A 23,881-nucleotide genomic window follows, 5' to 3' on the forward strand; every position below is an offset into this window, starting at 1 on the left:
GAGCCATAAACGGAGCTTTCCAAGTAAAAAAATAACAGTGAACTGTCATTCCGTAGGGCAATGCTGCCCTCTGGTGTCGAATTACTGAAATAATGAAACTATTTCAGTGGGCAGCAGAGGGCAGCATTGCCCTACAAACAACGAACATGGACTGTTTATTATGTAATTACACAGAAGATCTCTCTAATTCATTCTGAGGGGGCGGGGCTTAGATGACGTCATAATATGATGACATAGCAATGTCAGGCATCACACCAGGATGAGTCAGGCCAAGTTTGGTGCAGCTCGGTCGAAACATGTGGAATCTAGAAGCAAACGTATGGCATCGGCGTTACAGGTCACTTCGCCACGCCGCCACACCCAGCTGCTTCATCGCAGCCGGTCAGGGCTTGGATCCACAACACACCAACATGTCTTCTGTCTCTGGACACAGTTTCATGTTGATTAGGTCAAAGGGCTAAGATAGCGACCGTTCACAGTAAAACATGACACTTCCTGTTCTCAGGGGGCGTGGCCTAAGTGATGTCATCATTTGACCATTGGATATTATTGGACACTCGATTATGATCAATCACTGAACGTTTGGTGTCTCTGTGAGTTTTTGTGTTAGAATTACAAATTATTTAATTTTTTCCTCCATTACAACAGTGAACTGTCATTCCGTAGGGCAATGCTGCCCTCTGGTGTCGAATTACTGAAATAATGAAACTATTTCAGTGGGCAGCAGAGGGCAGCATTGCCCTACAAACAACGAACATGGACTGTTTATTATGTAATTACACAGAAGATCTCTCTAATTCATTCTGAGGGGGCGGGGCTTAGATGACGTCATAATATGATGACATAGCATTGTCAGGTATCACACCAGGATGAGTCAGGCCAAGTTTGGTGCAGCTCGGTCGAAACATGTGGAATCTAGAAGCAAACGTATGGCATCGGCGTTACAGGTCACTTCGCCACGCCGCCACACCCAGCTGCTTCATCGCAGCTGGTCAAGGCTTGGATCCACAACACACCAACATGTCTTCTGTCTCTGGACACAGTTTCATGTTGATTAGGTCAAAGGGCTAAGATAGCGACCGTTCACAGTAAAACATGACACTTCCTGTTCTCAGGGGGCGTGGCCTACTTAAAAAAATAATTTCACCACAGGGTATTTTAGGACACCCGATGACGATCAATCAATGAAAGTTTGGTCCCTCTCTGTGTTTTTGTATAGGAAATATAAGAGTTTCGTGTTTCATGGCGAGTAGCTGAACTTTGACCCCTGGTAACCCCCCTTCAGCAAGCTCATACAGTCACCAATTTGATAACTTTAAATCAGACATGCCTTATGATCAGACTGACCGAGTTTGAAGCCGATCAATCGAAATCCCTAGGAGGAGTTCGATCAAATGCAAAGGCTGTAAACGTCAAACTCGAGGTCCAAAATGGACCTTCAATCCAAAATGGCCGACTTCCTGTTGGGTTTAGAGCATGGCTCCAAGAGACTTTTTTGTACGTCCTGACAAGATACACATGTGTACCAAGTTTCGTAATTCTAGGATTAAGCATGGCTTGGGGCTGATTTTTCTAAATATTCTAGGGGGAGATGTAGAGAAATTAGGCCACGCCCACCAAATTTCGCTATGGATTCCTGTTGGCGGGTGTATAAGGATCCATCCTAGTGAGTTTGGAGCAGCTCACCCCGAAACTGTGGAATTCAGAGCCAAACGAAATTCGATGGCGTTCGCAACGCCGCCACGCCCACCTGCTTCATCGCAGCCGGTCGGGGTTGGAATCCACAACACACCAACATGTCTTCTGTCTCTGGACACAGTTTCATGTTGATTAGGTCAAAGGGCTAAGATAGCGACCGTTCACAGTAAAACATTACACTTCCTGCTCTCAGGGGGCGTGGCCTACGTAAAAAAAAAATTTCACTGCAGGGTATTATAGGACACCCGATGACGATCAATCACTGAAAGTTTGGTCCCTCTATGTGTTTTTGTATAGGAAATATAAGAGGTTTTTGTTTCCTGGCGTGTAGGTGAACTTTGACCCCTGCTAACCCCCCTTCAACATGCTCCAAAACTCACCAATTTGATAACTTTAAATCAGACATGCCTTATGATCAGACTGACCGAGTTTGAAGCCGATCAATCGAAATCCCTAGGAGGAGTTCGATCAAATACGAAGGCTGTAAACGGCCAAAATAGGGTCCGAAATGGACCTTCAATTCAACATGGCCGACTTTCTGTGATAGTTGCACTATGACATTACTTGTAAATTCTGAGCGTCTTAGTGAGCCCTACAACTGTACCGAATTTCAAGTCTCTACGATGAAGTAAGTGAATAGCAATGGGTCTTTTGAAAATTGCTAGTTGCTGCCGTTGAGCAATTTTTTTTGCGATTTTTGCGACGACCTTACAGTACTTAAATTTAAAACTCGTTTTATGCGACCGCCAAGTTTGGTGAGTTTTTGAATATGATAAAGCCCCCAAAAAGGCAATTCATTTGGGTGGAAGAATAATAAGAATAATAAACAGTATGAAAACAATAGGCCTTCGCAGCGCTTTGCTGCTCGGGCCTAATTAAAGCTGCAAGCAGCCTCGGGCGGCCCTCGCAGCAAGCGCCGCTCCGGCCTGTTGGCCACCGCGGGGGTTCCGGCCACCGCAGAAGCTCTCGCACGATTTCCAGAGCCGCAGCCCGCTCCCCACCGCAGAAGCTCCGCCGCAGTTTTCAGCACCGCCGCCCGCCAGCCACCGCAGAAGCTGTCGCGCATTTTCCCCGCCAGTCCACCAGGCGACACGCGTGAATGCGTTCGGCAGCGCTCCCCGACGACTGTCAAAAAATCTGGCGCAGATCGGTCGATGCATCGAGGATATACAGCCGATGTATTAACTTAGGGGGCACAGTGGAGCCAAATTACATTTCAACCTCGTTGGGCTCTTTAGAGGTGAACAAAGGTCATACATATCCAGTTTGGCGCCAATCGGATGATCTATGCGTGAATAAGAGCCAAACGTATGCATATGGCGAGGGACTGATATTCGCCATTTGGCCACGCCTACACGGTTCAGCCAGCAGCGAGCATTGACAGAGTTTATCATTCGAATCACCTTGATTAGGTCAAGAGAGCCATAAACAGAGCTTTCCAAGGAAAAAAACGGCACTTCCGGTTCCGAGGGGGCGGGGCTTAGATGACGTCATAATGTGATGACGTAGGATTGACGGGCAAGCCTCCAGGATCACTCAGGCCAAGTTTGATGCAGCTCGGTCAAAATATGTGGAATGTAGAGGCAAACGTATACGAACGGCGTTGCCGCCATTGAAAACTCTTGGCACTTTAAAGCAAGCGAGATCAACTTCCTATCTGTCATCCAACACAGAATCAACTTGATTAGGTCAAGAGAGCCATAAACAGAGCTTTCCAAGGAAAAAAACGGCACTTCCGGTTCCGAGGGGGCGGGGCTTAGATGACGTCATAATGTGATGACGTAGGATTGACGGGCAAGCCTCCAGGATCACTCAGGCCAAGTTTGATGCAGCTCGGTCAAAATATGTGGAATGTAGAGGCAAACGTATACGAACGGCGTTGCCGCCATTGAAAACTCTTGGCACTTTAAAGCAAGCAAGATCAACTTCCTATCTGTCATCCAACACAGAATCACCTTGATTAGGTCAAGAGAGCCTAATCAAGGTTCTCTTGATTAGAGAACCTTGATTCTCTAATGAATCCACAACACACCAACATGTCTTCTGTCTACGGAATGAACTCTGTCATTCCGTAGGGCAATGCTGCCCTCTGGTGTCGAATTACTGAAATTACTGAAATAGTTTCATTATTTCAGTAATTCGACACCAGAGGGCAGCATTGCCCTACGGAATGACTAAATATCCCCTTTGTAATTGACTGTGTAATATGTCAATCACAGGGGATCTTTGAGCCTTGCTAACCCCCCTTCAACATGCTCCAAAACTCACCAATTTGATCACTTTAAATCAAACATGCCTTGTGATCAGACTGACCAAGTTTGAAGTCGATCAATCGAAATCCCTAGGAGGAGTTCGATCAAATACGAAGGCTGTAAACGTCAAAATCGAGGTCAAATGAACTTCAATCTAAAATGGCCGACTTCCTGTTGGGTTTAGAGCATGGCTCTAAGAGACTTTTTTGTACGTCCTGACAAGATACACATGTGTACCAAGTTTCGTAATTCTAGGATAAAGCATGGCTTGGGGCTGTTCATTTAAAATACTCTAGGGGTCGCTATAGAGAAATTAGGCCACGCCCACCAAATTTTGTTATGAATTCCTGTCGGTGGGTGCATAAGGATCCATCCTACTGAGTTTGGAGCAGCTGGGCCCGAAATTGTGGAATTCAGAGCCAAACGTATGGCAACGGCGTTACAGGTCACTTCGCCACGCCGCCACGCCCACCTGCTATGTCAAAGCCGGCCGGGGTTGGAATCCTCAACACACCAACATGTCTATTGTCTCTGGACACAGTTTCATGTTGATTAGGTCAAAGGGCTAAGATAACGACCGTTCACAGTAAAACATGACACTTCCTGCTCTCAGGGGGCGTGGCCTACGTAAAAAAAAATTTCACCACAGGGTATCTTAGGACACCCGATGACGACCAATCACTGAAAGTTTGGTCCCTCTATGTGTTTTTGTATAGGAAATATAAGAGTTTTCTGTTTCATGGCGTGTAGGTGAACTTTGACTCCTGGTAACCCCCCTTCAGCAAGCTCATACAGTCACCAATTTGATAACTTTAAATCAGACATGCCTTATGATCAGACTGACCGAGTTTGAAGTCGATCAATCGAAATCCCTAGGAGGAGTTCGATCAAATGCAAAGGCTGTAAACGTCAAACTCGAGGTCCAAAATGGACCTTCAATACAAAATGGCCGACTTCCTGTTGGGTTTAGAGCATGGCTCTAAGAGACTTTTTTGTACGTCCTGACAAGATACACATGTGTACCAAGTTTCGTAATTCTAGGTTTAAGCATGGCTTGGGGCTGTTCATTTAAAATACTCTAGGGGTCGCTATAGAAAAATTAGGCCACGCCCACCAAATATCGCTATGGATTCCTGTTCGGGGATGGATAAGGATCCATCCTAGTGAGTTTGGAGCAGCTCACCCCGAAACTGTGGAATTTAGAGCCAAACGAAATTCGATGGCGTTCGCAACGCCGCCACGCCCACCTGCTTCATCGCAGCCGGTCGGGGTTGGAATCCACAACACACCAACATGTCTTCTGTCTCTGGACACAGTTTCATGTTGATTAGGTCAAAGGGCTAAGATAGCGACCGTTCACAGTAAAACATTACACTTCCTGCTCTCAGGGGGCGTGGCCTACGTAAAAAAAAAATTTCACCACAGGGTATCTTAGGACACCCGATGACGACCAATCACTGAAAGTTTGGTCCCTCTATGTGTTTTTGTATAGGAAATATAAGAGTTTTCTGTTTCATGGCGTGTAGGTGAACTTTGACCCCTGCTAACCCCCCTTCAACATGCTCCAAAACTCACCAATTTGATAACTTTAAATCAGACATGCCTTATGATCAGACTGACCGAGTTTGAAGCCAATCAATCGAAATCCCTAGGAGGAGTTCGATCAAATACGAAGGCTGTAAACGTCAATATCGAGGTAAAAAATGGACCTTCAATACAAAATGGCCGACTTCCTGCGATACTTGCACTATGACATTACTTGTAAATTCTGAGCGTCTTAGTGAGCTCTACAACTGTACCGAATTTCAAGTCTCTACGATGAAGTAAGTGAATAGCAATGGGTCTTTTGAAAATTGCTAGTTGCCGCCGTTGAGCAATTTTTTTTGCGATTTTTGCGGCGACCTTAAAATTCAAAATTTTTAAACCGCCTAGTCGCTTCCGCCAAGTTTGGTGAGTTTTTGAATATGATAAAGCCCCCAAATGGGCCCACGAAATGGGTGGAAGAATAATAATAAAACAGTACAGATACAATAGGCCTTCGCAGCGCTTTGCTGCTCGGGCCTAATAAGAAACAGTACAGATACAATAGGCCTTCGCAGCGCTTTGCTGCTCGGGCCTAATAACTATGATGCTGTATATCTTGAAACTTGATCAACTTAACATTTTTCCAGAGTTTATTCAAGTTTCTCTCTTTCAGGCAGAGGAATAATAGTAGTAGCACATTTTACTTTGAGTTGAAAATACTCTTGAGAAATGAACAACTTTAAGATTCTTTGATTTCAGAATACTAAATAGAAATAATATACAAAAAACACAGTTGCTTATTGTTCCCAAGTTGCACCAGAATAAACTTCGTGTGTAATTAAGTCAGGAATGTAACTGTGCTAAATTAGTTGTGATGTAGTTTATTGATCCTCAGTAGTTCTGAAAGCTCCTTCTGCATTTTCCTTGACTTGTTTCAATGAAATGTACTTAAACATTACAAGCATCATCTTGTCTGAGTTATATATAAAAAAGAAGCAATTGCATCAAATCAGCTATAGAGGCAAAGTACCAACAATTAGTCACAATCTGCTGAAGGCACATACGCAACACATTAAGAAAAAAAACATTTACATGTAACTGCATTACTTCTACATTCAGCCTCATTAAATCCTATTAAAGCAGTAGAAATGCCTGCATTTCCAAGCAGGTGTTTATGCTACCCGGTTTATGTTAGAAATAGAAAATCTACTATGATACTGTAAGTATTTGCTGAGAGCATTTTGTGTAGCACCAACAGAAAGTGTTATTGTGGATTGGGTTATGTCTATGATTTTACATTCTGGTTTGCTTTATGTTTGTTGCTCAATTGAACAGAAAGAATATGCAAAAAATCATGAAAATAACAACAAAGTGACACTATAAATCTAGAGATGAACCAGCGTTAGGATTTAATTGGCTGGCGTTGATCAATAAGGTCCGACCTTCCAATTCAGAGTTTTGCCAATCCAGAATTTCTCTATGTCAAAACTATAATCTTAAAAATCTTGGAAAAATCCACTCTTTCCTTTTTGAAAAGAAAACTATAGTTTAGTTCTTACATCAGATTACTGCATTAGTGCTGCATTGATTTTACACAATGAATGACATATTTAACTACATTTAGATTTGAACCAATATCTTGTCAAACCAAATCCACACACACGCCCCACACCCACAAGGACAAAAATCGAGTCAAATAGGCCATGCAGGCTGCTGGCAGAGCCATCAGCGCTTCCCTCACAGGGGCTCCAGCCTGTTGGATCATAGCAGGATGAGGATGAACCCTGCCTGCCCCGCGCCAGCAGCAGGAGGGTTTATGTTCTGGATGTAACAGCGAACTGGGTTACTGGTAAAAACCCACTTCTGTGTCGCTTCTCCGTCAGCTGCCTTTGCATTTGCCTCATTTTCTTTTAGTCCAATAAAATTCCTGCATTTTCCCTACTGCCTCAATACTCATCTGCGAGTCTCCTTTCTGAAACTCGTGTCTCATTGCTCTCACCGCATCTTTTAAATCCAGCTTTTATCAACTCCATCTGGTCCTCTTGTCCTATTGCACCACTTCTCTTTCTTCCTCCCTCTCATCTTTTGCCTATCCTCAAACAATTCCCTTCATCCCCCTCTCACACTACTAACCCATCTCCTTTCTGAAGGATGCACATAATGTACATCAGAACACCAGGAAGAATATGTTTATAAGCCAAACTACTTATATTTCTTTAAATGCAGGCTAATAAAAGACTTTGCAAGACTCAGATGCATGAGAGTTTGCAATCATTTACTTTTGTGGTTGGGACATAAATTACAGAATCCCACTGGGTTTTCATGAAAAACCCCCAGTGCCTAAATAAGTAAAGTAACCTGACAAACAATCCTCATGTGAAGGGATGCTGGAAGAATCTAAACAACATTTACTCTCCTGTTTGAAAGCCGGTCATGCAGCGCTTCCATCCACCTTTGGGAGATGCTTCAAAGCTTCTCATCAGGTCTGCATCTACAGCTCATTCATCATAAACGCTGACAGCTGCAGCCACTGAGGACTGGGTTTCTGGGCTTTCCAGCACACTGTGAAATTGTTGCAACTTCACCAAACACTAATGATGAAATTCATAGTGCCGTTTATACAGTAAGATTTTCTTTATCATGGAGCAGCAGGCCTTGAATGAACCAGTAGACCGCAGGTAAGAATATTTTTGCAGGGCTGCAGTACAGACACGATGTGCATCTTTTCTTTAAAAGAAAAGAAAAGATGTAAAAGAAAAGTTAATAGATGCTTCTATGGTATATCGAGGTTCACTCTGTTTGAAAAATCGGAGATCAATATGGCTGGCACATCCTTAAATAAGTGGTAAAAGTTTTACATTTACATGACTTATTTGCACCACACAACAGAACTGTATAACTTATATTTGTGAACTCCTAGAGAAAAGAATCAATTTCTTTATTGCTTACTAGTAGTTGGCACCTCATCAATTAGCAAATCCTAATGGACTTCCCTCTTGTAAGTAGAACATGCTGCGCTCCAGGTAAATTATAAGAAAATGAGCTTTAAGTTCCTGGGCAAATTAAATGCCCTATTTTTTTTTTATAAGATTCAGATTAAAGCTGCATAATATATCGTATCACAAATGTCATTGCATTAGTAAGTCAAATACTGCTACTGCAGAAGTTTAATTAGAGGGAACATTTGGAGAAAATTATTCTATTTCAGCTGCAATGCACTGAAACTCTGCTTGTAAATATCAGGACTTTCACAATCTTTATCCACAGGTCTTGATATTGTCAGCGGTTGGATCATCAGGATTTAATTTATTGCAATTTAGGTTAGATGCAAAAGATACTGTCTTTGTAATATTAAACAACAGGAATGCACTATCCTATTTCCCTATTATTTTGCAGCTACAATTGAATTCATTAAGTCTAAAGAATAAATTGTATCTGATTGTTCTCTAATATGGTTGTAAGAATACAAAACAATATTAGATTAAATCTGTGCTGTAAGAATTAATAAGTGTAGAACAATTGAGTTCAGGTTATTCTATAAAATAGATTCAAAACTGGCTTTTTGGGTGTTTTGATAGATAAAAAGTTTTCAACTATATCTGATGATGATGCTGACTTCAGCTTTATCAACTAGCCAGCATGTAAGCCAATATGTTTTCAAAGTACTTCCTGTCTTGTTCATCACCCTGTCATTGTTTATTCTATTTTTACAAGGTAAGCATTACAATACCACTTAATTTAAAAAAGGAGAAGCTTCTTTGAGAAGCCAATTTATCCAGCAAAAGTCACAACTAACTTCAGCTGGAGTTGGTTTGTAGATAGTTACTTTAGGGGAAAATATCTACAGGTTATATTGAGAAGTATTAATATTGTGACTCATTGCACCCTGTGCTGTAATCTTAATAGTGACACAATACATACTTGGCAGTGGATGCTGTGCGTAGATGCAGGCCCCTTTGCTCCAGCAGAGAGGGATACAGCCACTGTTCTCCATTTTATCTGAGGGGCAACAAGCTCCAGGTCGGGCCACAGAGCCCACTTTGTACTGCTGGGCCCAAGAACCAGCATAGAGCCAACAACTAGGAGTAGTTTCTTTTCCGGCTTCTAGCAAGCGAATAAAAAAATCATGGTTGAAAAATGTGGCTGTACAAAGGCAGAACAACTGGAGAGGTGTTTCTGAATATTTCCAACAATGGATCCAGGTTCTTCTGGAATGGAAACCTGACTATTACAGGTAACAGATATATCCATGGTAAGAAAAGGTTTACTGTAAAGAATCTGGATGGGTAAAGGACATCAACACTATCATGTCATCCTTTCCAGCTTGAAGACACTTTGTCTGACTTGAAGTAATTTGTGGTCAAGTTTCTTGCAAATCAATCCATCTGATTTATGTCATGAACTTTGACCCAGCAAAAATTCCTTTTTCACTGCACAAAACAATATATAATCATCCTCTGTCAGAATGCACAATTTTAGTTCTGTCACCTCAGGGAGTCCGAGTCCTAGATGATTGCTGAAAGATGCTTCCTTAAAGAGGAGGTGTTCCGATCACATATTCAAACTTTGCAACTCCAGTTGATAAGATTATTCTCTTGCAATCGGATCATCCTCTTGGGAAATGAATCCTCAAATAATGTAAAATTCAGGTCATCGAAGCCAACCAAATTATCAAGTGTATTAATCCTGATGTAGACGTTAAAAAAAGTTTCCGAAGAATGGAACTTTGTGCTTTGTCTCAAATTTCAAGCTTACAAAGTGACACTGAAGGACAATCCTCCAAAAAGGCAGTCATTTTTGATTGGTAAATCCACCATACTGTCCAAAAGAGATAGCAAAACAAATCAGCCAAAAATCAGATGAGAGAAATGGGCATCAGTGGGCTGCAGAGACAAAAATGTAGGGCAGAGAGGGGAGCAGAGAATTGGAACAGAGTGAGAGAGAGGAAAATGAAAGTGGGCAATGCAGGAGGGAAAAGCCAATGCAAGAAAAGGAAAGAGACATGAAGAGAGAAGAGGCAGTGGATGACACCAAAACAGATTGTTAAAGAAGAAAAAGAGGAAAAGATGAGCTAATGAAGTGAGTGGGATGGAGACAGAAAGCGGAGAAACCCCAGGGAGAAGCTGAGCCTCACATCCTCTAAAGATTGCTCATAATGTCAGCAGGAAGTAGCCGGGTCAAAGCAGGTATACGATGCAGAAGAGGGACATGATGTGACAGAGTCTTAGAGGTGAAAAGCTTTAAAATAAAAAATAAAATAAAATAAAATAAAAAAAAAGCAGGGCTTTAAACCCGGACTGGAGGAGAGTCAGGCAACAAAGGCAAGAAAAAAAAAGATAGATATTGCAGAAGAAGGTTTGATGCAGCAAATCCCTTTCAAAGTCAGTCAGCCGTGTGTTGTTCAGTGAGGTTTTAGAAGCCTTTCTTCTGTAGCGTCACAGGAGAAGCATGATCACAGCATCGTTCCAGATCTCTTACACATGCCACGGACAAATACAAACACTACGTTATCCAGCAAAATCCTCCAGCTCTCTAAATGAGCCACTAAATGCAAGAAGGTGTGTGTGTGTGTGTGTGAGAGAGAGAGAGAGAGAGAGAGAGAGAGAGAGAGCAGCCGAAAAGGGTGCAGAAAGGTGTGTGCTTGTTAGTAATGAAGTAGCTCAGAGTTTGTGAGAGAAATATAAATGTGAAATCTGGTGGGGTTATGTTTGAATGTCAGCAAAAAGTGAGTGAGCCAAGAGGTTTTCCTCCGTGCTGCTATGATCACTAACAAGCAGAAGCAGAGAAGGAGGGGCGTGTGTGTGTGTGTGTGTGTGTGTGTGTAGGGCGGAGAAGGACAGAAAAGGAGGAGGAGGAAGGAAGAGATAGAAAGTGTAATTGAGACCCGATGCGGAGGAAGAAGAGAGAAGAAGAGGACTCCACTCTTCAGCAACACACTAACACACAACACACATTCTTACAAGCTTTTACATGCATTTTTTAAAAATGCATATAAAAAATTAAAATTTTTGGTCATTAATAACTGCATGACAGCAAAGGAAAAACTCAGGAAGCCAAAGGATTTAGCAAAAATATTTAAGGGATTAAAATGATCCGTTCTTAGCTTTTAAAACACTCTGAGCTCTTTCAACACTTGTGTTTGTTTCTCGAAGTCATCCCTCCCTGTCATCTGTCTCTCCACCTCTCCAGATATGCATCACCTGCTCCTGAATCATATGAGCCATTCTCTAGCAGAGGTTCCTCCCACATCCAATCCCTCAAACGGGACAAAGCACAAGAAGACCGTCAACGTGTGACAGCAGAGATTTGGAAAGCAAACATTAACTGCCATCAACTGGAGGATGTCGAGTCGTGTACTGTAATCTATTGTTACCGTACAACAGATTGCAGTAAAAAAAAGTATTAAAAAATAAGAATATGTTACTTAATTGAAAATAAAAATACCATACAGTTTTATAACTGCAATGTTTTTTGTAATGAGTTAAAGAAAACATATTTAGTATTTGTTGTTAAGTTGACTCTCATTTCCAAATCCCGTACACCACAAAATTAGTCATTCCCTTGGAAATTTGTAATTTAATTTTCATTCAACTAAAAGGTTCATGACTGATGTCAAATGAGACACAAAAAATAAAGAAATATCTAATCTAAAAAAACCCAAAAACATCTGTTAGTTTAATTTTTGATTTTGATGTAAAAATCCTTATTGGGATTAAAGCAGTCAAACGGATTCTGTTAAACCTAAGAGTTGGGACGAAGAAATCTCCCAACTCTCATAATTTAATTCACATTAAGCATGTCTACACTGAGGGTTGTAAACAAAACATATTTTGTTTACTTTGAAGTTGTAATGACTGAACTGAGTCACATCTATGTTTAAGTAATAACAGATAGAATATCTAAATAATAAGAGGTTGATTTTATTTATTTTTATCATGCTGCATGTGGCATGTATACACATATTTTATTCCTTAAAGTCAAAACCATTGTTTACATTTTACTCAAATCCAATAAATGTGAAAGCTTTCAGTAAAAAACAAAACAAAACTGAATTACAAATTAAATCGCTTTTTGGAGGTTTAATTAATCAAAATATTGTTCTGATAGTTTACTGAAAGAAAACAAAAAAAATAATAGTTTTAAAGATTCATTGTAGACCTCAAGCAGCCGTAGTCGAGGCTACAAATTTCTGCTGCTGTCAGTCAGAAACTGATCTGGCTGTAGCCATGTTTCTTCCAAAGAGATCTGCTAAAGTTAAGTCTCGGAAATCTAAAATATGCCTTGATACTTTTTTGGGAATAAAATCTTCCTGGCTCTCAACATCCCGATCGAAGATGTGCTGCAGGACCATCGGTTACCTAGCAACAACCAAGGCGGGAGAATGGAGCTAAGGGTAACGTTACACGGCTTATCTATATCTTTAAAATTATTTCAGCTCAACCTCGATCTGCTCCGTAAAACAGTATAGCCAAACCTCATTCAGACTCATGCAGTTTAAAACAGCTGAATTTTATTAAACAAATAATGTAATTTTTATTTTAAAACTTGAATTAAATTCCTGCCAAACTTCAAAAGGAATACAATATTCAAGAAAATGAAGAAATGTTTATACTATAACAGAGCTGAACATATACTGCAACCACCTATGGGTAGTGTGTGAAAGAAATGTAATTTAACATCGCACCAGGCTGTGATCTACAGCTAGAACTAATACATAAATGATTCCATTTATAATCTGACAGAAAAAAACCCCCAAATAAATTAAAATAGAAAAACAATATACACCAAATATACAGCACATAAGAAAAAATTTTACTCACCAGCATAATAAGATATTCTGGAAATCTCTGGAAAAGAGGAGACATGAAACAAATATTTTACTTTGTTAGCCTCGACAGTAAAACATGCAAGAGTTTTACATGGTGAATAATTACAGTGACAGGATGTAAATCAACGGAGCTGTGGCATAAATGAGTCACCACACTATGTAGCACATAATTTATTCACAGTGTGCAGTGGACGTACTGTTCTCTGATTCCTTAAAATAAAAACTGCATCTTACACTGATCACAAAAAAACCTGTGCGGGTTTAAAGTGGCTGAACTTCAAATTAAGAAAGAAAAAATAAAAGAAAGTTAGGCAAACTTACTTTCTTTTACTTTCTAATTGGAAAAATCAATTAAGGATTTTCCCAGACTAAACCTTAAGACTCCGGAAAAAAAAAACAAGTAAAAATGAAGTTCACCATAGCAGATATTTTTACAATGGAAAGATTTTAAATATAGAACCTGGAAAAGACAGAAACTGAAAGGAAGGAAGGACAAGAAAATAAAGAAAGAAGGAAGGGGAAAAATATAGGAAAGAAGAAGAAAGTACGGGAGGGAGGACACAAGGAAAGGAGGAAGGTAGAACACAATGAAGGCAAGCAGGAAGGACACATGGAAGGAAAGACGCAAGGAAGCCAAGAAACAAAATGAAACCAGAAGGGAATGAAGGATAAAGCAAAATAAAGGTAGAAAAAGAAATAATGGAAACAGAGGAAGAACACAAGTAAATTAAGAAGTAGACCACAAAGAATAGGTGGAAGGACACAAGGATGGAAAGAAAGACCAAAGGAAAGACAGAAAAATCCTAGAAAGGCCCAGGCACAGGAAATGTTATGGGGGGGAAATAGGGAGGAAGGAAGGAGACAAGGAACAGAGAAAGGAGGAAAACAAGGAAAGAGGGACACAACTATTAGACGTTGATGTAGGGGGGAAAAAAAATAATTCTAGAAATCCACATACTTGTTTTAGTCATGTTATTTTTCCATACTTATCCAGACCTGTAAAATATTGAAATCAAATTCCAGACTTTTCCAGTCGTCACAGAACATCCTGGTAACGAGTAAAACTACTGAGCAAATCCAAAAGTACTCTGCTGACTTAAAACCTAGACTGCTCAATAAAGCCGACTTATTGCCAGGAAAAATCTAATCACAGGCTGCAGGTCCAGTTATTTAAATGCCAGTCAGTGCAAACCAACCCGGTTACACAGCAGCTGAAATGGATCCGGAGGATACGATATGTGCTGGGGTCTCTCACTCAGGTGGAACGAAGCGAGAGTCATGACTGGACAGAATTTATCTGCTCCGTCATGCTGTAATAACTTTACGCAGAGTCTCTAATCTGCTTCCTGGCCTCAGTTTCCTTCCAATCACGACTTTAATCAGAGCCCTCACGAACGCTTTGCTGTATTCTTTTTCAAAAATGACACCAAAATGAGCAGCTTGATGAAATGTCCTACACTGTGAGGCTATACTGACTCCTGTTACTAAGCAACAGCCACTAAGCAGGACCGTGGCACTAATAAGGATGCAAATGCTTTGTCTTTTAATACTTGTGGGATAAATTCCAAACAGTCCAAGACTAGAGTGTGATATGTAGTTGGAGAACGCTTTCAGCTCCCGTGTTACATAAAAAAATTCTGTACCTCTTGCTAGACATTAATTTGCAAATAAGTAATCAGACAGGATTATAATTCACAATTTCATAGTGGCACATTTAAGATATAACATACCAGAGCAGGATAGGTTATATTAAAGTTTTTTGGACCAGCTTAAGCTTTGGGTTACAACACATCTTTCATTTTGCTTAGTTAAAGAAAAAAAATATGCGACTGCATTTATTTCAGATCTAAAGTGAACTTAACGTCCGGCTGTTTAGTTTCCCACCAATCCCACAGATTATCGTTAAGTTAAGATCTGTACACGATGTAGGTCAATCCATGCCTGACTACATTGTCTCATTCTTCTTACAGCTACTGTTTTACGACCGGAGCCAGATGAATCAAGACAATGTCTCGCTGTAATAGCCTCTTATATGTAATTTAGAAAGGAAAACTATCCTCTAATTTAAAAGCTGGACGCTCTGTAAGTTTAAAAAGGTACTGGAGCCTATTCTTTCACATTACAGTGCTGCGCCTAGACGAGATAAACAGACGTATTTTTCTAGGCAAAAACTGAATTTTCTTCTAAATGTGTGTTTTGCAATATATTTAATCAAAAAAGCAGGAAGATCTACTAACGATACTTTGTCACTATGGTTTTACCAGATCAGACCATAATTATTATTCAAAGATGACTGTTAGCATTATTTTTTCAACTTATTATTGTGTTAGTGGATCTTATCAATTTTATCAGTTTTGGTGATTTGCCAAGTTGTCTATCTGATGCAGACCAATGACTTCCCCTGATAGGAGAGAGAAGAAGCTCACTGTACCACTGTGCCACTTCATGAAGAAAATAATAGCAATATAAAATGTCCTGTCAAATGGCAATATCGACGTAATGATGTCACAACCAGTTACTGACACAGAGCGCACATAACTCCTGGCTACACATCGCTCCAGCTGGTGGCAATAATGCAGCTCTTACTTGGCTTGCCTTCTGCTTTTAAAGCTCAGAAGAGGCACCACAACAACAATAACATTGCTTACTATTTATGTGTTAACACATACAGCAGTCCACTGGGTGAAAAGAGGAGATTGCTCTTTTTTTCCCTTAGTGCCGTATCAGACAGCAGTGCAGAATCACTGCTTGAATCCAGTAATATTTCTGGGTTTAAATTTGGCTCACAGAGTTGCTCCACTGAGGATATTACTCACTGGAGTCTCTGGAAGCTACTTTAATCATATGTAAGGTGTTCAATACAGGAGAATAGAGCTCAACAACATCTATGCTTTTAGTAGTTAAATTTCAATGCAGAGATAAGATTGTAATTGATTTTATCTTTACAATACACAGTAAGAATTGAAAGCCCCACCTGGTATTTAGTTAAATCCAGGTGGTGATTTTTTTTCCATCTTGAAAGTGTATTTTGGCTGGAGGGAGGGAATTAAGCTAGGAGTAATAAAGAGTGGAATAAACAAAGATGATTTGTGATTTGAACAATATGTGAATCGTTAAAAGAATGTCAAAGAATAATTTTGGAGCTTCTTTCAAGTGAGATTGCAATTCTTGAACAATCACAGGAATGCTCAGCATGTCTTTCGCCATGTCACATTTTGCTATAATCACATAATCCACTTATTGCCACAAACATGTACAAACAACAAAAAGGAAAGAAAGGGAAGCTGTAAACCTGAAACTGAGGTGCAATCGGGAAGCAGGTTTAAGAGGAAGCATTGTTTCTTGACGTTTGGATAAAAAAAAAAGTTAATTTCTGAAGCTGAAATGCATGCTTATCTTCCTCATGAGTTTTCCAGTGTAGTTTTAAGTGAGTATTTTAACATTAAGACATTCCCTTGCCATCAAGAGATACAACCTCACTTTGACTCATGAAGATCTTTGGTTGTAAAACCAGAACCTAAAAGTGGTACTGAAACATGCGTTACTTCAAGAGGCAAAAAAATAAAATAATTCTCAGTTGCATGATTCTTTTCCTCCTACTCTATCACACCCCCTTCCTGCTCTTAGCTTCTTTCTACCACCTATTGAAAAAAAAAAAAGACAAAAAAAAAACATCTACTGCCTCTGGCTACCAACCACAAAGGCTACGCAAGTTGACTCAACGCTGAGGGCATTGCACAACTGCATTCTCATCAAGAAAACAACAACAGCAGTGTTGTGAAGCTGCTCTCTGCAATGTTCAGTTCGCCACGGAGGCGTACGCTAATACACACGTGCAACGCAATTTTGGAGCAGGAATCAAAGTCCTTACAGAAACAGTTACAGCTTCAATGATGTGCAACAGTTGAAGAGTTAACACAACAGCTAAGACCGTAAACATCACTGAAATTATCAGTGCCCTTTTTCACATCTGCATTTTTCATCTTAGGCTGAAAACATATCGACATGCATCAACTTTAAGAGCTTAGCAGCAAATAGAGTAAGTATCACACTTGCAACACGCTCGTATTTAAAAATTAACCCCGAATCACATTATTCCTTACTCAGAAATGTATACTCGTGCCATGACAACCTCAGTTGACCACAATGAATAACTTAACCAAAACAGTGAAGAACAGATGCAAACAAGGGCAGAGGCTTGCCTTGATGACCTTTCACTGGTTCATCCAGGAACCCTGTTCATCAAAATATACTGAACTACCATTAAATTGTTGGGTTTTTATTTGTGTTTTAATGTTAAAAAATAACTTGTTTATTTTTTTAGTTCAGGTGTTTTTACATTGCTTTTTTCCAAATGGGAAAAAAGACACTAGAATTTGCTTAATGCAGTGGTGAACTTCCAAAGAATATCAGCGATTCAGGTTTATTAGATTCCGAATCAGCTCTGTCATTAACCTAGCTCCTGTCAATTTTATGGAATAAAATAAGAAAATATGTTGTAAATTACATTATTTCTGTTTTTAAGAGTATCTAAGTTTATTTTTTCCTGAGATCTGTGAATTTCTATCTAGAATGGGTAGAAGGAAGGCAACAGCTGTAGCCCATCTCCTAGTGCTACCTCCCCCGTTTTTACTCCACATTTCTCCTAAGGTTGCTGGCATTATAGTGTACACATTTTTTTCTACCACATATTTTCCTTTCACTAAACTTTCCATTAATATATGCAGGAATCCAGTATTCTGAAAAGCCAGCTTCTTTAGCAAAGACCATTAATCATTAATTGACTTGTGCAGGATTGTTGTTAAACATCCTTATGGTCCTGTAGGCCATAACATAATATTTCTCTGTTAAAACATCATTTCATACTGCTCTTATGTACGGTAAAATTCTAATTGTCGGAATAATTGATTTTTGAGCTTAATTAGCCGCAAGTCATGAAAATTGACAATAAAAAACTAGAAATATATCAACTGTGTAATTAATCTATTAGAGTTTTTCTTTTAGAATAACTAAAGAACCTCAACATTCCTAATTTTTTGAGATTCATATTTGCTGCCATGTTCAAAAGCAGAAGCACTTTCTAGGTTCTACGTATCGGTGCATAAAGTTCCTTTGCTGAGCTGAGTCTAATAAATGAGCTTTAGCTCTGTTTGTATGCATGGGAAACTGCGCCCCCTTTCACTGTCATTCGCACAAAGGAAAATTTCTATAGTTCGGTGATAAATAAAGATAAACTTTTAACCTTAGCAGTTCCTTATGCTTCACAGTAAACAGGAACTATGATTTCCATTTTAGGCTGCACAACCTCTGATTCAGCCCAGATCTACTCATATAGATTCTTCTCACTTCTCCTTTGAAATAAAACCCTTTCACTCAACGAGACACAAAGGAGGCTCTCGTTTATAATCCAAGTCAGATGCAGTTTAACATTTTGATGTTTTTTTGTCTGAGTTCTCTCACTGACAGAAAGAGTAGACTCATCATAAATCATGAATAAATCAGAGCTTTCTTCACTTACAATGCACCGTTTAGTGCTTAAAAATGGGACAATTTAATAAAATGAGAATATGGCATCCTTGAATTGTTTGGTGTGGGGGAAAAAATATAGCAGATGAAGAATATGTCATCTGTGGCAATAACAATAAGCTTCAATTAATTATTTTGTAAACCCTAAAAATAGATGATTTGGTTTAACTTCTTGCTTTTTCCACTGTCAGTTCAATGAGAGCAAAGCCAAATAATGCATTTGTTTGAAGCATGATTGAACACAATTGTTATGTGATGTTAGCAGTCCACTTATGCTACTTAATGCAGCTGATGTCTTAAAATAAACTATTAAATAACAGATAAGTTTTATGGTTTTAACAATTCTTCATCTGTGAGACTTTTGGCAAGTAGATTTCTAAATAAAATGATTATTGAGTTTTTAACACCTCTCACCATCAATATCTTTGTCATTACGATAAATATCACAAAATACTGTAATAAAAAAATTTGTTATACTTAATGTTTTTTTGCTCAATTTATTTTTCTTTTTTAATGTATAGATTTATATTTTCTAGTCTCATAACAGTTGTAGCCATTGACACCCATTTCTGGTCATTCAAACTATCTTAGCAAAAAGATCAACTTTACGTTAACAAAAGAGTCAAACATAAAAATGAAACAGCAAAAGTGATAAAACCCAGAGCATCTACATGTATAATTCGCCAAAATAACTATTACTTCAAAGGCAATGACATATTTAAAAACTGATCATGAAAAGTCTGAGACCTGAAATTTTAGGTTATTATCACTGTTAAACAGCAAACATTAAAAGTTATATGAATTCTGTCAACTAAAACCCTACTAACCTGATTTTAAAAAGCTATGATGCCCTCAGTAAAAGTTGTATTTTTCTTTTCTTTATCTGATATATTTATTTAAATGAGGGGTTACTGAAATAACATATGAGAAATTATCAACTCGTTAATGGGACATTTTACTTATTGTATTTAAAAACCTTTAAAAAAAATTTAACTGAAAATTTCAAGACTTTTGCAGAGTAAAGCGTTTTAAGGTAAAGAAAAATGAACGCATAAAATGTTCATTATTATAGTTAGCTTACGATTAATTACACAATCTCAGTATCTAACACAGAGTCGTGACCACATTGAATAACTTATGCAAAACAGTGAGGAATGGATGCAAATAAGCGCCGACTGATGATGGCAGCGGGAGGTCTGCCTCAAGCCACACTTTTCACTGATAACTCCAGGCAGCCTACTGTGGAAAAGATGACAAACATAGATCCAACAAATTAATTATAAGAGTTCTTGACACCCCCCTCCCTAAATTTTAAAAGGTAATTAAATTCTATATATTACTACAATTCAACTGCCATTTCATGGGAATTTCACAGATGGATGCTGCACTTAAAGATATGTAACCGTTTCCTCTTTGTTTACGACACAGCTTGTGAAGTGTAAAGAATATGACACAAACTGCCAGGTATCTTAGCCATAGTTATTAGTGCAATAGCAGGAAACATAGCCCGAGGCACAGGATGGGTGTTGGAGCCAGAGCTGCTCGGGGGATCCAACGCAGCACGATAAAGGAACCACATTTGAGGTGAGACATGAAACAACGCAACTTACTCGAAATTATAAGGCACAGTTTTATCTTAAAAGATTAAGAGGGTGTGTTTGTTTTTATTTCTTACAATCGTAGATGTGAAAGCAGAGCACAGTCACTTCACTTCCAGGAGGGCCTGAGGGCCACTTGTGTCCAAGAATTTACACGTACTTCTTACTTTATATATAAAATCGCCTCAAGTCGGTTTGTGTAGAAAATTATTTCTAACATCGACAATGACATTTGATAGCTGAGGGCTGTTGCTGTTTTGTTGTATTAGCCATAAATAAAGGCATGAACAAGTGCAAAAAGATCTTATTCTATGTGATCTTTCTGGACAACAATAAAAAAAAAATCTCCAATCCATATTAGCCTCAAGACTTCTATGCTACAGTAAATCCTAGATGAAAAAGGTAACCTCGGGACACAAAACATAATCAAAAGCTTAGGGTTGAAAACTACCGTACTCATTTAAAGTTCAAATTACTTCAATGGATGAAGCCTCAGCCCTTTTTAATGGACTTTCCTCACAGTTTCAAAGGGAGACATTGGCAGGATGTCCCATCATTAGATCAGGAGTAATTTAAACATTCACTAGAAAATAAGAGAGTGTTCTCTGTTGACAGGACAACACATGTTCAGAGAGGCAACCAAGATTCAGATTATGCAGGCCAAAAAAGAAGAAGAAAAAAAATTTGTGCCACTTAATTTATCTGTCAAAGCTGTTTCAGACACCAAGCTGCCAGGTTTGTCAAAGAAAAACAGAGCAGGCTGTCAACGTTCATGCGTCTTTATTTGTCTCTGCTCTCTACCTGCCTGATAGGTTGCATGCAACCGCTTGCATGGCTGTGAGCAGCACAAATTCCTTTCCAGCCCTCAGCCTGCCAGATCCCCTCTACCTGGCTATCACAGAGCAGTTTAACACAGACTCATCCAGCCATGAGTAAAGCTTCTCGCCCACATACCTCCATTGGTGCAGCCCAGAAAGTCCCAGAACTGCATGTTAGCGATCGATGAGCAGAGGATAACACCTCCACCAAAAACCCTCCAAAAGTCCGTATGTGTACCTCTCCTGTTGCTCCACTTCCTAGTTGCACTGTATGCTGTCACTTACAGGGGAGGAGGGAAAAAGCCCGCCTACAATCGTTTCAGACTGACGCACCTGGGGGCTGAGTTCACCTCCAAACAGCTGCCTCCTCCCTCTGGATTCACTTCCCATCGCTTTCTCAACAGCTTCCTCATCTTTCCCACGACTCTCTGTCCTTCATCCCTATCGCTCCACCACAGCGGGAATGATTAATCCACCATCATCCTCAGTGCTGAGTGACATCCACATACCTGCCTCCTTATGGCACTGAAGGTAAAAGGAGGTAGAAAGCTGACAGAATCAATCTCAGTGGAAATCCTTCTACAAATATAAATGAGAGTTAGTCAAATAAATAAATAGATTTTCAGTATAATACAACATTTTTCTAAGATGATGTAGTCACATTTTTGTGTACTCGACAGTGTAATAAAAAAAGAGAGACTGTGACAGTCCCCTTTGAAATTCTAGTTTTGTAGATTGAGCTTTGGATGTAAAAAGGTTTTATTTTTGAAAATAAATGTGCAATATTGCCATAGACCTGGGCTAAAAAATGAATTCTGCTCATTTCTAGCCAAAACATATATTTTGGTTCAGGAAAATAAAAATCCTAAACTCTCCTTAACTCAACTTGCACAAGCTAACTATGCTTTACCTTGTGGCATCACTGCATACAAGGTATGGCCGAGTGTTCTCCACATCTAATTAACAAAAACCTGTTAAATGTGTGTTAAAGCTATAGATGTATTTATGTTATTTCTTGCTGTTCATTTATAGTATCTAAATTTGAGTGTTGATCATTATTAACAGTTTTTTAAATATCAAAGCTAGGGTAAATATCCAAGTCACCTGTACAGTTTGTAATAGGCAGGTTAAAATAAATATGTTCCTCTCCAACAACAAACAGGACAAAGATGTTATTTATTTTTAGTAGAATGCTTACAAATAAATTTCTACGTAGGAAGAATAGCTAGTGAGTCATTATCTGTCTCTTAACACATTAAAGATATGCTGTAAATCCTTGTAGTTTGGCTTCATCTAAATCCCTTTCCATAACCTAGAGGAATTAACTAGGGATGCAGAAATGGCTTTGGAGGCAGGTGGAAAGATGTGACCGCAGCCAAAAGTCACAGAGAGGAAAAAAGAAAAGCACAGCTTTCACTCAAAAACCACTGAAAGAAGCCAAAGGAAGGAAACTAAGAAATCACAACCATACCAAGCACCAATCTGAGCTTAATCATAACTACAATTGCATTTGTATTTATTTCCTGCCCCCCCCCCCCAAGACTAGTGTTTTTGTTTCTCTGTTTATTCTGAAACTGTATCTGTCTAAACACTAGTATGTTTCAGGGAACATCAGATATCTGTGTCGTTTTTGTGATTCACAAGGCAGAAAGCAAGCCATAAACTTACAGTCAGGTAAAAGACAGAGCTGCTCCTCAAATTGTATCCTTAAACACAACAACGATACTCGGACTATGTAACCAGTTGCTCAACAATAAAACAGATGTTTCGCCTGAATATTATTGCTCATCATGGCAGAAACGCACCTCGGTTTTGGACCTTTGCACCTACGGGATTAACACAGAGGGGTGGTTTCGGCCACTGCACCACTGTTTGTATGTTGGGAATACAAATGACTCCGTGATTTCCCCAAATCACGGCAATTTCCCCAAATGCGTTTCCGAGCACCCCCCCCCCCCCAAAAAAAGCACCCACGCGTGTAATGTTCACGTTAACCCCATTGTCTCTCAGTGTGTTACCCCCCTTTATTGCTAAGCTAACTGAGCTAACAGTCGGCTATTCCCACTCAGTCCGCCCCCAGGAGGGATCAATACTCACCCGCTTCAGCCCAGAGGTCCGGCCGCTCCTTGTCTCCAAACCTGGCCGCCTTATCCAGTGAGGAGCGGCTAATGTGGCATTTATATCCGCTGGAAACAGAACCGGCTCCGGCGCTTGGGTCGCTCTCTCAGTCTGTTGTCCACAAACAGCGCCGTGCCCGGTTGTTGGTGTCCACTGACGTTAGCTGACAGCGCTGCTGCTGCTGCTGCTGCTGGAGGAGCCAGGTTTCAACAACATGGCTGCAGCAGCTGGCTGCAGCAGCTGGGGCCCACTGTCCACCCATACATATAGTAATGTTATCTGACTTTTTATAACAGCGACCCCTCAGTAAAAATACAAATTTAAGCAAATATTAAGAGATTTTAAAACTATTCTATAGACATTTTCATGTTGTGTATATTGATAAAAATGACTCAATGTTTAATTAAATGTAAAATAAACATTATAAAATAAAATAAAACCCTTTTTTGGGTGCTTTTTTCAACTACAAGTTGAAAAAATAACCAGAAAGGTTCTCTAAAAGATTCTACAAGATAACTA

The 23,881-nt window shown here is 39.5% G+C and overlaps 1 protein-coding gene across 22 annotated transcripts in view; it reads right to left on the minus strand.

Moving 5' to 3' along the window:
- The window catches only part of LOC102223109 (focal adhesion kinase 1-like), a 76,361-nt gene extending 52,777 nt beyond the window's left edge, over positions 1-23,584 (minus strand). For 9 of the 22 annotated variants that reach the window (XM_023331020.1, XM_023331017.1, XM_023331012.1 and 6 more), the window contains exon 1: positions 9,396-11,177. In XM_023331020.1, the coding sequence (XP_023186788.1) occupies positions 9,396-9,468 (73 nt within the window). In that variant the 5' untranslated portion in view covers positions 9,469-11,177. Of the gene's footprint in view, positions 1-9,395; positions 11,183-13,294; positions 13,322-21,380; positions 21,514-23,341 lie in introns of those variants that run through there. The other 13 variants (XM_023331007.1, XM_023331003.1, XM_023331022.1 and 10 more) reach the window with 5 other exon arrangements.
- Between the last annotated feature and the right edge of the window lie 297 nt (positions 23,585-23,881).

This window comes from Xiphophorus maculatus, chromosome 3 (genome assembly GCF_002775205.1).
Source record: "Xiphophorus maculatus strain JP 163 A chromosome 3, X_maculatus-5.0-male, whole genome shotgun sequence".
NCBI classification, from domain to species: domain Eukaryota; kingdom Metazoa; phylum Chordata; class Actinopteri; order Cyprinodontiformes; family Poeciliidae; genus Xiphophorus; species Xiphophorus maculatus.